This window comes from Oryctolagus cuniculus, chromosome 8, assembly GCF_051225735.1.
Source record: "Oryctolagus cuniculus isolate XC-2025 breed Fujian yellow rabbit chromosome 8, ASM5122573v1, whole genome shotgun sequence".
Taxonomy (NCBI): domain Eukaryota; kingdom Metazoa; phylum Chordata; class Mammalia; order Lagomorpha; family Leporidae; genus Oryctolagus; species Oryctolagus cuniculus.
Genome location: NC_142874.1, coordinates 40,604,722 through 40,619,220, shown reverse-complemented (window position 1 = coordinate 40,619,220; position 14,499 = coordinate 40,604,722). Strand labels below are relative to the sequence as shown.

General features: G+C 42.4%; 1 protein-coding gene across 1 annotated transcript; it reads left to right on the top strand.

The window, feature by feature from the left end:
- Positions 1–6,682: 6,682 nt before the first annotated feature.
- On the top strand, positions 6,683–14,499 carry FGA (fibrinogen alpha chain). Its single transcript, XM_002716897.6, has 6 exons — positions 6,683–6,796; positions 9,159–9,284; positions 9,752–9,935; positions 10,967–11,112; positions 11,648–12,869; positions 13,589–14,499. The coding sequence occupies exons 1-6, from the start codon at positions 6,743–6,745 to the stop codon at positions 14,296–14,298; spliced, it is 2,442 nt and encodes an 813-aa protein (XP_002716943.1). The 5' UTR covers positions 6,683–6,742; the 3' UTR covers positions 14,299–14,499.

Below are 14,499 nucleotides of genomic sequence, written 5' to 3'. Positions count from 1 at the left end.
GTTATGGATAAATTTATCTTGAAAAATTAATTATTTAATTGATAATGGAGTTTAAAATGAAAAGAAATATAAGCCGGCGCCGCGGCTCAATAGGCTAATCCCCCGCCTGCAGCGCCGGCACACCGGGTTCTAGTCCCGGTCGGGGCACCGGATTCTGTCCCGGTTGCCCCTCTTCCAGGCCAGCTCTCTGCTGTGGCCAGGGAGTGCAGTGGAGGATGGCCCAAGTGCTTGGGCCCTGCACCCCATGGGAGACCAGGAGAAGCACCTGGCTCCTGCCATTGGATCAGCGCAATGCGCCGGCTGCAGCGTGCTGGCCGTGGCGGCCATTGGAGGGTGAACCAACAGTAAAAGGAAGACCTTTCTCTCTGTCTCTCTCTCTCTCACTGTCAAAAATTAAAAAAAAAAAAAAAAGAAATATAGAGTGAGCATCTAGCCTAGTGATCAAGACACCCACATCCCACGCTGGAGTACCTGAATCTAATTCCTGCCTTCAGCTCCGACTCCAGCCTCCTGCTAATGCAGACCCTGGAAGGCAGCAATGGGGTTCAAGTGGTTGCACTACTGCCACCCACGTGCAAGACTTGGATAGGGTTTGTATTTAGAAAATAATTTTAGTACTTCCAGCCTGGTGCAGCCCTGACTATTGTGGACATATGGGGAGTGTACTAGTGGATGGGAGCACAGTGTGTGTGTGTGTGTGTGTGTGTGTGTGTGTTTATGTCAAATAAATACATTTTTAATGAAAAGAAATGGAACAGTGGGAAAAACTCAAGCCCTTCACTTTCACCACCCCCCATACGTGTCTTGCTCTCTCCATATATGATATATACATGTGTGTGCATTCACATGCAGACTCATCACCACTTAGAAGAAACTCAAGTGTTTAAGCCTAAGTCCATGAAAGACATCTAAGGCCAAAAAAACCTGTCTATTATACTATTGGATCATGATAGATCTTCATTTCAAAAATGCTAAAACAAAATTGATTAAATGACCATCAATCTGGAAGACAACTAAATTATAAGAAACAAGGCACGTTTATTTCCTGAATAAGAAGACTCAAGTTACATGCAATGTGACAGAACCAAGGAAGAGCGAAACACAACTCCCCTCCCCCTTTCCTTCCTCTCTGTCCAAGTGTGGTTCAGAATCATTTCTGGGTATTTAAGCAAATCCTCATTTTCTCTCTTCTCTGGGGTCAGAGTTTTGACACATTCTGCAAACAAACCTCCCATTAGCCACTCTCCACTCCTCCATACTATGATAGGAAATCACTCCGCGTTCACAAAAGTGGGTTGGTAAACACAAACTTCGCAACACTCCTGAAGGACAGGAGACAGACAGAGAAAACAAGATACACAAAGTATCTCGGTCAATGTTTTCCAGCAAATTATTTATTGACCAGGGGCTGTTGTGAAACCTGAGGCAGAGGCCAAGCCTAAGTAGTCATAAGTGCCGAAATCTCCTACATTTTTACAATTCATGCATTTCAAATTTAGAAAATAATTTTAGCACTTCCTGATGATGCATTTATATATATTTATATATATGTTAAGATTTATTTATTTATTTGAAAGGTAGAGTTACAGTGAGAGAAAGAGAGAGAGGGAGAGAGAGAGAGTCAGAGACAGAGATCTTCCATCCGCTGGTTCACTCCCCAAATGGCTGCAGTGGCCGGAGCTGGGCCAACTGGAAGCCAGGAGCCAGGAGCTTCTTCCAGATCTCCCAAGTGGGTGCAGAGGCCCAGGTGCATTAGCAGGCAACTGGATCAGAAGTGGAGAAGCCAGGTCTTGAACCAGTGCCCATATAGGATGCTGGCACTGTAGGCGGCAACTTAACCCACTAGCTACAGTGCCAACCCTGCATTTAATATTGTTTTAATAAAGTATTTCCTGTCAAAGACACCATTATCTTCTTGTTATTAGGGTAATAATAAGTGCACAAAGTCAAATAGATTTTCCCAATAGAACACACAAGTATTTTTCAGAAGCACTTGCATTTTGAGACTTGAATGACATCCGACATTTGTAATATTATTTTACACAAAATATAACAAAACAATGCATAAATGATATATCATGTTTTACTCTGTGTTCTAACAGGGCTCTGGATGTCTTTTACATATTTTTGCATTGTTTCATATTAGATTCTACCATACAAAACTGTAGATACCATCACTTTTGCCTCCAAAAAACTCCAAAAAATGTTACTTTATTTGGCTTAACTGAATTCTTAGCTATATTCTCATTTGATTGGCTCTCCTACTTTAAGCATTTAAAAGTCAGAGACTATGTATCATTGTCCTGTCCATCTCACAGTGTACAGGACTGATCAAATGGTATATGTACAATAAATAATTATTGAAGTTCAACAAATGAATACGTGTGAACTCTTTTCTGAATTCAATAAATATAAAATAAATTGGTGAAGAATAGGTTGTTCCCCAATTTCCACAGGATACCGCCAAGGGAAGGGCCACTGTTTTATTCAAAAGAGAGCTGTTACATTGCTTGAGCTGCACCACACAATGCTAAATACCTGGATGACTGGTGATGTGGCTGAGTCTCCAGCTGTCAGCTGTGATGGAAGGGTGTGTTTTATAACTGAAACCCAATCACAGCTGCAGGATTTCTAGTCTTTCTGTACATCTTTACACCATTTAAACAAAAAACAATTCCAGTGCTACAGATGTCAGGTCCTAACCACGTGTACATTCCTGTATTTAAATATTTCTAACTGTGGAATATGGGATAATTTTCTTTTTTTAATTAGTTAATTATTTTTGACAGGCAGAGTGGACAGTGAGAGAGACAGACAGAGAGAAAGGTCTTCCTTTTTACGTTGGTTCACCCCCCAAAGGCCACTGTGGCCGGTGCACTGCACTGATTCGAAGCCAGGAGCCAGGTGTTTTTCCTGGTCTTCCATGCGGGTGCAGGGCCCAAGCACCTGGGCCATCCTCCACTGCACTCCCTGGCCATAGCAGAGAGCTGGCCTGGAAGAGGGGCAACCAGGACAGAATCCAGTGCCCCGACCGGGACTAGAACCCGGTGTGCCGGTGCCGCAAGGCGGAGGATTAGCCTATTGAGCCACGGCGCCGGCCCTGGATAATTTTCAAAAGGATTAATAAGAAGGATAATAAGAGGGTCTTCCAAATGTTCTTAGAAAATGCATACTATGAAAATCCTGAAAGGATTAAAAAATGTTTGTACCAAAATAAGCTTTTCTTTTAATTCTGCTGTTTCATGAATTGTTTGAAATATTCTCATAGCATACATAGCATATAGTCATCACTGGAAAGAGGAAATACACAGCAGGTTGTAATTTAAGCAACTGAAAAATTTCTTCTTTTTTTCCATTTTGCTCTTGTAAAAATACTCCGAGTGTCACACACCTTTAAAAACCAATACTCCTTGCATTTTTGGTTCCTTTTAATATGCGTGGTTTGTGTCTTAATAACAAACTCTGTTCCTCCATCTCTTACAACTCAGCTCATTCACGGGGCGAAGGCCCAGGCTGAAGAGTGCCGGCAAGCATTCCTGCTTAGGGAATTCTGGCTGGAAGAAGAACCCGGGAACTTCCTGTTATGGGGCATTGGGGCATTCTACAGTTCCTAGGGCTCCTCGTGAGTGTGTCTGATATGTTATATACAGAATTTAATTTAACCCTCACAGCAGTCCTCCAAAGCCAGGATATCCTTTGTATTTTACAGAGAAGTGAACCAGCTCAGATCATTTAAGTAGTGTGTTTGTGTCACTGGACTGGAGTCCGGATCCCACTCTCCATGGAGCTTGCCATCCTGCCACATACTACGCTGCTGTCTCTGTGCCTCGACAGTGGGGGGAGACATGAACAACATCCCCAAAACATATGAGTAGTTTAAAATTTTTTGTTTATTTATTTGAGGGGTGGAGATACAGAAAGAGAGAGAGAGAGAGAGGTCCCATCTGCTGGTTCAATCCCAAATGCTTGCAATGTCCCAGTCTGTACCAGGCCATAGAATTAAGTCAGGAAGTCAGTCTGGGTCTCCCACATGAATGGCAGGGACCGAACCACTTAAGCCATCACTGCTGCCTCCAAGGGTGCACACCAGCAGGAAGCTGGAACTAGGAGCACAGCTGGACATTGAGTCTAGGTACTCTCATGTGGGATACGGGTACCCTAACCAACATCTTCACCATTACACCAAACACCAACCCAAGCACACAAGTATTGCCCAGAGAGGACTTATGAAGAAAAACAACAGGTTAATTCAATAATATGTGAGAGTGGCTGCTCCTTAGGTAGGGTGGACAGAGAAGGCTTCCTTGAGGATATATCATTTCAGCACAGGCCTGGAAAGAGGGAATGAGACAAAGATGCTTGAGAGGTCCACGGAGAAAGCCCTCGGGAGGCGTCCTTGGAAATGCTCTGATGTGGCACTCAATATTCTGCTGGAGGCAACAGCCAGCATTCCCGCGTGACAGATGCCACTAGGAGAATGCAATCTAAGGAAGTGTAGACCAAGAGATTGTAACGGGAGAGAGTAAATTAAATACCCTGTAAAATGCCTAGCAAAGTGTCCAGTGTCCAGCAAATACTCAATAATATTAGCTGTTACTATTATCAGAATTTGTTTCATAGAGGAAGCAGAATTTGAAGTAATTTGAATTGAAGACCAGATAAATTACAGAGTGCCTAGAGAAGTTTACATTTCAGATAAAGGGAATGGGCATTTAACCCAGCCGTTAGATTCCCACACCCAATATTGGATTACCTGGGTTCGATACCTGCCTCCGGCTCCTGACTCCAGTTTCCTGCTCTTGCACATCCTGGAAAACAACAATGATGGCTTTAGAAATTGGACTCTTGCTACCCGTGTGGGAGTTGCCTGAATTCCCAGCACTGGGCTTTGCTCTGGTGTATTCTTTGATGACATTGGAGAAGTAGACTGGTAGACAGAGCTCTTTTTCTGTATGTCTGCTTTTCAATAATAATTTTTAATTCCTAAAAAGAGAAGCTAAGTTCTGCTTTAAAAAATAGAACATGTAGAAAAAAATTCAGGTAAACAGCAAAAAACTAATATACATGTTTCAAATATTGTATGAAATATACAAAAATGTATTTGTTAATGGGGTGTTTTTGCTTTGTTATCTGCTAAATATGTCAGATCTAAGCCACAGATTTTTGGTTTGCTTTCCTGAAGTGTAATTGACCAATAAAAACTGTATCTACCTGTACTTACTGTGTAAAGCCGGGTGCTTAGTTTACATACACATTATGAAATGATCATTACAATGGAGATATTACCATCGGCATCACCTCATCTAGTCAGCCCCTCTTTTTTTGGTGTGTGTCACTAGAAAACTTCAGCTCTGTCATCTTAGCAAATTTCATGTATACAACAGAGGGCTCTAATGTTAGTCACCTTGCAGAACTGAAACTTTCAAACTCCAACCAACATCCCTCCATCTCTCTCACCCACCAGCACCTGGGAACCACCCTTCTGCCCCCTTCTTCTCTAAGGGGAACTACTTGAGATTTCACAGGTAAGTCAGATCACATCACATTTGTCTTTCTATGTCTGGTTTCTCTCATTTGGTGTAATCTCCCCCAGGTTCCCCCTGCTGTCACAAATGGCAGAATGTCCTTCAGGAGAAACAATGTTTCTTTGTATACATATCCCCTTTTCCTGGACTACTCATCCATTGAAGGACATCTAGGTTCTTTCTGTGTCTTGGTTCTTGCGAATAATGCTGCAATGAATGTGGGAGTGAGAACATGCTTGTTTGAGATCTTGACTTTTTTTTTTCCCTCTTTGGAAATACTTGCAGAAGTGGGAGAGCTAGTTAGTAGTAACTGGTAGTTGCATTGAGTCTTGGAGAAATTTAATGTGAGGAAGAGGATTAGAGAAAGTAAATTAGCAAGACAAAAGGTATAGAAAGAGAATGGTTGGTTTGGTTTGGTTTTCATGGCACTAAATGTTCCCCACAGCACTTTATTATGCTCTTACTGTTTACGATGTGGCAATCACTGTTCTGAAGCTCCTGCAGGGATTCCCTCATTTGCTCTTCATGGAGACATGTGTGGTATGCTGTCATTATCCCCGTTTTCAAAATGATGCCACTGAAGCACAGGAGATAACGTAACTTGTGCAAGAGCACAGAACGGGAAATGATGGCGCTGGGATTCGGAGCCGGGATTCTGGGGTTTGTTTCCAGCAGCTGCTGTCTTAACCACTTTGGAGAGCGGGAACAAGTCTGTTCAGCCCCACTTAAAGAAGAAGGCTTCAGGACCAATCTAACATCAGAGTTACTTTTTCAAAGTCAAGTCATCCAACTAATTCCCAATACTTGTATTGTGTGCTAAATCTCAACTTCCCAGGGAGAGAACAATTAGCCCCTTCTGTTCCTTCAAGGGTGGGGAAGCATGGATCTATGGATATCTCTTCCTGAGTTCTCTTTTTTCCTTTTCAAAGTCACTCTGTTTCTTGAATGGGGGATCTTCCACTAGTTGCTAGAGCATGGAGGCTGGTATTTGCAACAGCTTACCAGAAGCAAACAAACTGAGAGGAGTTGAGTAAGCATTTCTGGGACACCACCGTTCTAAAGGAGCAAAGGATGTGGAGTGGGGGGAGGACTGTCAGGACTCAGGTAATGATTAACAGAAGCGCCTGCAGATTTAAGTGGCATGGTGACTGGGAGAGGAGGCACTCCCCTTTCCTGCCGCGGGGAGCATCTCAGAGCCAGCTCCACCCTCTGCAGAGATGTTCTCCATGAAGATCCTCTGCCTGCTCCTGTGTGCGGTGGGCACAGTCTGGGTATGGTCTCCTTTATTTTCTCTCCTTGCCTTCTCTCTGGTGTTTATTTCACAAAGAGCTTGGCAGTCTCAGTCTGCCAGTTCTATGTCCTGACATAGGAGCCTTCTAGGTCCTATGCCATGGAAACAGTTTCTAGAAGGACTTGAACTTTCAAGAGCACGTTGTAATATGAGCCTAAAAATAAGACTTTAGAATGGACCAAATTTGTCCAAATCTGTCGTTCAGTTTTAGATCACTAAAAAAAGAAGGGGGGGGGGAGACAAGAATTCCTTGCCTTGGTGCATTGTAATATTAGATAATAGAACAAAAAACATTTCCTATGTAAGCTATTCTTTTCCAATGCTTAATTTTTTGCCATTTGTCCATCATAATCAGAATTTTTGGCGTTAGTATAGTTTTTCTGAAAGGTTTTTTGTTTGTTTTTTAAAGACAAGAAAAGCAAGTAAGTTATCTTTGGAAACATAACAAAATCTTGAGACATTAGTTGATAAGGCAATGTGCTTTTCAGAATTGTATTCTTTTACAATAACTTCTGAGTATTGTGATAATTTCTAAAATTTATCTTCAGGGACATATACAAAAGAAGAACAATTTCATTTAACAAGACTCCTGAAACACTCTAATCTTGTGAAAACATGACAAATATGTTCAAGAAACAGTTACCTCCTGGTTAGTTATCCAGGATGTAAATTATTCTAATTTATTTCTTGCCTTGAACCACTCCAAACCCTAACATCTCACAGTAAAGAGATCAAAATTAAAGAGAATTTGAAACTTTATTTTCTCCCTTATAGTAAAATAAGTAAAAATTTTTGGTGGCAGATAAAATAATTTGCTAGAAGATACTTTGAATAATGAACAAGCAGCAATCACTTCTCCTCTCTCTTTTATTGTCATAAATATTGAATTGGTGCTTGTTTTTATTATTGTATCACTGTATTACAAAATATGTTTGAATTTATGATTTTATTTCTTAGACAAAAGAATTGTACTTTTTGCCATAAGTAAATTATTCTTAAACTCATGAATTATTATTATTATTATTATAACTTAGGTATTTTTAAAAATGAGAATGAGACTGTAAATGTTAACTAATTATAAGAATAAACTACTCCAAATTAAAGCAGTCACCGTAAAATTCTTATAAGTTGGTGCTGGAGACTATAAATACTGAAAACCTAAAACCCATCTTCATTCATTAGACTGTGAAGTCTTGTTGGAAGAACTCTTTATGCCTTTTTTCCCCTCCTGGTTCATACTAGAAAAAAACATTAACTCTAATTTTAACATTTCAAAGAAGTTGTCAATTGCTATTACTTTTACTTTCAGTCTGCTTTTTCTCATTGGAAATAAAGAAAGTATTGCACAAATGAGTAAAACTGCAAAGCATTTCCAAATCCTAATGGGTCCATTTGTGTCCTTAGGGAATTCTTCTCCAAATTATAGGCTTATCTCAAAGGTTACAGCAGAAACTTGAAGCAGAGAGGGCTGTTGAATTAGGAAAACTGTAGATATTTTTCCTACTGAAGCAGGAAGTGCCGGTGAAAGAACTCTAAATTTTTCACTCATCTTTCGAGCTGGAGTCATTAATAAAAGTAAAATGTACAATTTAATTTTGTCTATTCAAATAACTTTCTTTTCTTCATAAATCCTCTAAAACTAACATCCACGAAATTTATTTAATGTGAAATACCGTTATGAAATGTATATTACTTATCTCCTTTCATTTGCTCTCAACTCCATAAAATGGGTATTAGAGTTTTTAAAATTAATTATTTTATTTTAAAAAGTTTCAATCAACATGTAATATTCATACATTTTTATGGGATACAGTACAATAGTTCATCATGTACACACATGAACCAATCAAACCAGGCAATTTAGCCTTCCCATTTCCTTAGCTTTTCTTCCCGTTTTGAGCCTACCGGTTCCTCTTGTCCAGTTCCTTATACAGAATATAATTCATTACTGGGGACTGTAGCTGTCCCATTGGGTTCTGTGGAAGACCAGCACCTGCTACTTCTATTTGACTCTAATTTGCTGCCTGTTATCCCACCTCCCATTCTGCTGTTCTCCCCCATTCCCCTCCCCTTCCCAGGCTCTTGTAGTCACCATCCGAAGTGCAGATTGACTCATTTCCGTAACTCCCACATATGATAGACAACACATAGCATTCGTCTTTCACTTGAAGACAAGACAGCTGAAGCTCCTGGAAGCCCTCCCTGCCCACCCATGCAGGGGTTCCTAATCTTCATGGGAGTCTTTTCTTCCCTGGGACTCAAAGGCTTGCCCATCTCTCCTCCTGTTCTGGCTAACGTCACTGTTGGTCTGTTTTGTGTGTGTGCATGAATCTTTTTTGAAGACTGTGGATCCTGGCGAGAGTACATTTATAGATGAAGGAGCAACTGGGCGTGGCCCAAGGGTCGTGGATAAACCTCCATCTTCCTGCAAAGAAGCAGACTGGCCCTTCTGCGCTGATGACGACTGGGTGAGCCATGGGCAATGCGGGTGCAAGCTTCCCTCCGTGAGGTGCCAGAAAGGTTCTCAAGCTGCCCTAGTGGGGCCTAGAAACCTTTTCCAATTGGAAATAATCGAATATCACCTTACATGGCTCATTGAAGACAACAAAAGGAAAGGAACCTGGTCCTAAGAGCCCTGTGCCATTGCCTCTGACTTAAGAGTCGGTGGTGGGATGAACAAATTGGATTTCAGCGCCATGTTTAGGCAATTGCTAGGAACCTAAGGTTCTGGGACCTCACTTTGGATTAAGTAGGTCCTTGTTTAAGAATGTCTTCAAGTCACATCCTCTAACCAGTCCTGCTATCTACTCTGAAGCCAATAGATGATCTGCAGAGATGGAGTCAGGAGGCAGTGGGGGGCTGCATGGAAACCTGCAAAAATTGTCCTGTATCCAAGAGATAGGCCCTTACTGTCATTTTTCCTCTTCACTTTCAGAACCAAAAATGCCCTTCCGGCTGCAGGATGAAAGGGCTGATTGATGAAATGAATCAAGATTTCACAGACAGAATGAATAAACTTAGAAATTCACTATTTGATTATCAGAAGAACAATAAGGATTCTAGCTCTGTGGTCACGAATATAATGGAATATTTGAGAGGAAACTTGGCCACAGCCAACAGTAAGTGTCACCTATTTAGTGGTTTGACTTTGTGGCAACAACAACAAGCCTAAATGAGTATGTCTGCTTATAGCTGCTGTGATTTTATCCCAAGGTACTTAGCGTACAAACGTTCTTCCATGATAACCTTGGATTTTAATCCTGATTTGTGATGGTTATCGAGGAAAGCAGGTTACCCTAGCTTTTTTAAGGGCACAGAGTAGGCCAGAACTTCAGATCAATGACAAGAACCTAAATGTGTTCTGTTCAACAGAATTTACTGAAAGAAACATGGGTCAGAGCTTTTGAGCAGGTATTTTTGTTTCTATCTTAGAGAGACGTAACTCAGAGGTCAGTGTACTTGCTCAAAGACACAAAGCTGGAGGTTCAATCCTTAGACTCTACTGAACTAATTCTGTAGATTTTAAAATTTGAAATGCAGAAAAATGCCGTGCCTTTTTCCATGGGACACATATTAGGTCCAGGAAACATTGCATCCACTCTGGGTATGGGCAGGGAGGCAGGTGGGGTCTCACTTCCTAAAGCTTTGCTTTGATTCTTTAAATTTTCAAGAGACACTTGACTAATTTAGTATCAGTGGCGCAGCACTAACTGGCAACTGAGAGATCCTGTTGACCCCAAAAAGCTTAGAAACAATTTCAAATCTGTAAGCAGGAAGGAAAACTTCAGTAAGAAAATCCAACAATATATTCTAGTCCCTTGATCAAGAAAATGATGAAACGATTGGAATGTTTTCAAATTCATCAGTTTATCTCCTCATTACACCTCTAAAATGCCAAAGAAATTTCTCCTGAATTCATTAGGAGTACTGATTACTAGGAGGAGATCTTAACCGACATCCATCCATGACTGTGGGACATAACATAATCAAAATATCAAATGCCTAAAAGGTTAGAAACTCGCTGATAATATGTCCAACGAACAAACTATGAACAAATAAGATGGGATGCTTTCAAGCAAATTTCCTCTTCCTGCTGGCTGTTACAAGTGTCACTCAGCAGGTGCGTCCATACTTGTGTTCTCTGTTGCAGACTATGACACCACGTATAACCAAGTGTCCGAAGAACTCAGACGCAGGATTGAGGTCCTGCAGCGCAAAGTCATAGAAAAAGTGCAGCACATCAAACTACTGCAGAACAACGTCAGGGCTCAGCTGATAGATATGAAACGCCTAGAGGTAAGTGTGCGGCTCCACCAGCCAATTTCCTTGTTTGGAATAGCGGAGAAAAGGAAGGTGATAGTCATGCCTTGAGTGTACTGTCTGCAGAGAAAAGCGTTGTCCATTTTCTGTGTAAAAGTAGGAATTATTTCCCCCACTCTACAGATGAAGGAAAAAGTTCGGAGATTTTAAGTAGATTTTCCAAGGGTGCATAGATAGTAAATTTGAAAAAGCAGACATTTGATGCCTGTCAACAGGATTCCAGTCTCCTGGAGAATCCGTTAATTAGCATTCCCTTTCAGAGGTAGTAAGACCTTTCTCTTAATCCATCCTGAGTCTAAGATGAATCTGAGTAGCTCCCATTGTGAATAATGGCCTTACCACACCCAACTTTTAATGTCAGTGGAAAACCAAGAATATTGATCAGTAGGTCTCCAAGTCAAAGAAATGCAACCAGTTTCCAAAAACTACATTTACTACCGGGAATGTAGCAGATTTCATGTATTTATTTATATGTCTCTTGTCTTCCTTCTCTTTCTCCCCGTCTCTCTAGGTGGACATTGATATCAAGATCAGGTCGTGCCAAGGGTCTTGTAATAGGGTTTTGTCTCATGAGGTCAATCTAAAGGACTACGAAGATCAGCAGAAGCAACTTGAACAGGTCATTGCCAAAGACTTACTCCCCCCACCAGATAGGCAATATTTGCCGACGATAAAAATGACCCCAGTGGCAGACTTAGTTCCTGGGGAATACAAGAGCCAGCTTCAGAAGGCCCATCCGGAGTGGAAGGCATTAACAGAAATGAAGCAGATGAAAGTGGTGGTAGAGAAGTCTGGGAGAGGTGAGACTGCCCGAGGAGACTCTGCATCTTTCGGAACAGGATCAGAGACAGGAAGCCACAGGAACCCTGGACATGGAAGCGAAGGACCCTGGCCTACTGGGAGCTCTGGATCGAGTACTAGTCATTGGACTTCTGGAAGCTTTGGGTCTGGAAATGTGGGCACTAGAAACCCTGGAATCTCTGGACACGGAAGTATCAGACCAGATAGCTCAGGCCATGGAAGCACCAGGCCTACCCACCCAGACTGGGGTACATTTGAAGAGATTTCAGGAAATGTGAGTCCAGGGACAAAGAAGGAATTCCACACGGAAAAACTGGTCACTTCGAAAGGAGACAAAGAGATGCTGATTAGTAACGAGAGGGCCACGTCTGGTAGCAGCAGTAGCACGTCCACCGTGCGTCGTTCTTGCTCCAAAACCATCACCAAGACTGTTACAGGTCCCGACGGCCACAAACAAGTGGTCAAAGAAGTGGTGCACTCTGAAGACGGCTCTGAGTGTCCCGAGGTGCCCGATCTAGACTCGATGCACTCTTTCATGTCCAGAGGCAGCCTGGATGACTTCTCCTTTAGGCACCCTGGCGAGGCATCTTTCTTTGACACTTCCTCCACAGGAAAAGCATCAACATTCCCAGGTTTACTTTCAACTTCTTTCAAAGAGTTTGGCAGTAAGAGCCAGTCTATGGGCTCTGAATCGGACTTCTTCACAGATGCGGAGGGAGCCGGTTCTCACCACACGAGCTTCCCTTCCAGTGGCAAGACCACAACTCATAGAAAACAGATAGTCACCAGCCACACAGCGTTCAACAGAGGAGGCTCCACCGTCGAGAGCAAAAGCTACAAAATGGCAGATGAGGCTGGAGGGGAAGCCGACCAGGAACTCAGACACACCCACACCAGCAGGAGAACCCATGCTAAAGTGCGCCCTTCCAGAGGTATCCACACTTCTCCTTCGGGGAAGCATTCTCTGACCCCCTAGACTAAGTTAATTACATCTGCAAAATGCTCCCACGGCACCCTGTACTTCTTTCTATTCCTCTTTATTGAAATTGCACTCTTTTTTGGGGGGAGTCTCTCTCTCATGTTAGACTGTAAGTTCCATGGGGGCAGGGACTTTGTCAACTCTCTTCATCTCTGTATTCCCAAATGCCTAACAGTGCAGACAGTCATCCCTCAATAAATACATGTGAAATGAAATGAATGAGTTCTTCTGCAACTCGATTTGAGTTTGTCTAACCAGATTCTTTCACCACTCAAAATGCGTGCTGTTCGAATTGCTATCCAATAGATTAACCATGCTTTCACTGCATGTATCAGCTGACATTTAGATAGGTAAATAACAAGTTGTATTAGTATTAAGTGATGCTTAGTCGCTTTTTCTGATCACTTGCTATTCGTCAGTATGCACAAGTAAAATTCCAAATCTATTTGGGGAAAATAATCTTAGATTTTGTAGGTGTCTGCTCCTCACTTGCACAAAATCCTATCCGAATGTAAATGCATCCTTTCCCCACAAGGGGATGGAAGAAAATCAGGAAGGAAGGAAGGAAAGGAGGGAGGGGAGTAGTATTTGTCCTCTTTAATCTGCGCCATGCCTATCTTTGTGAAGTTAAATGAGAGTAACTTCTTCCAACCAGCTTAATTTTTTTTTTAGACTGTGATGATGTCCTCCAAACACATCCTTCAGGTGCCCAAAGTGGTATTTTCAATATCAAGCTACCGGGATCCAGTAAGATTTTTTCTGTTTATTGCGATCAAGAGACCAGTCTGGGAGGATGGCTTTTGATCCAGCAAAGAATGGATGGATCACTGAATTTTAACCGGACCTGGCAAGACTACAAGAGAGGTTTCGGCAGCCTGAATGACAAGGGGGAAGGAGAATTCTGGCTAGGCAACGATCAGCTCCATCTCCTAACGCTGAGGGCCTCCGTCCTTAGGGTGGAGTTAGAAGACTGGGATGGGAGAGGCGCTTATGCAGAATATCACTTTCGGGTGGGCTCCGAGGCAGAAGGCTATGCCCTGCAGGTCTCCTCCTATGAGGGCACCGCCGGGGATGCTCTGATTGAAGGCTCCGTGGAGGAAGGAGCAGAGTACACGTCTCACAACAGCATGCAGTTCAGCACCTTTGACAGGGATGCAGACCACTGGGAAGAGAACTGTGCGGAAGTCTATGGAGGAGGCTGGTGGTACAACAACTGCCAAGCAGCCAATCTCAATGGCATCTACTACCCTGGGGGCCCCTATGACCCGAGGAACAACAGTCCCTACGAGATCGAGAACGGAGTGGTGTGGGTCCCGTTCCGAGGGGCAGACTACTCCCTCAGGGCTGTTCGCATGAAAATCAGACCTCTGAGGACCCCATAGACTGGACTGGTGGGAGCGGGAGCGCGCGGTTCTTTTGTTTGTTTAGCAAAGTGGAGGGAAAATAAGGAAGATGAGATTCTTCACAGCCTACTAAAAAACTCCCAGGTGCTATTTTATCATTCTTTGTACTGTAGCTAAATGTAACTGAGATATATTAGTGCTTTCCAAAATAAAATTACATGAGTTTTTTTAATCTTTAAA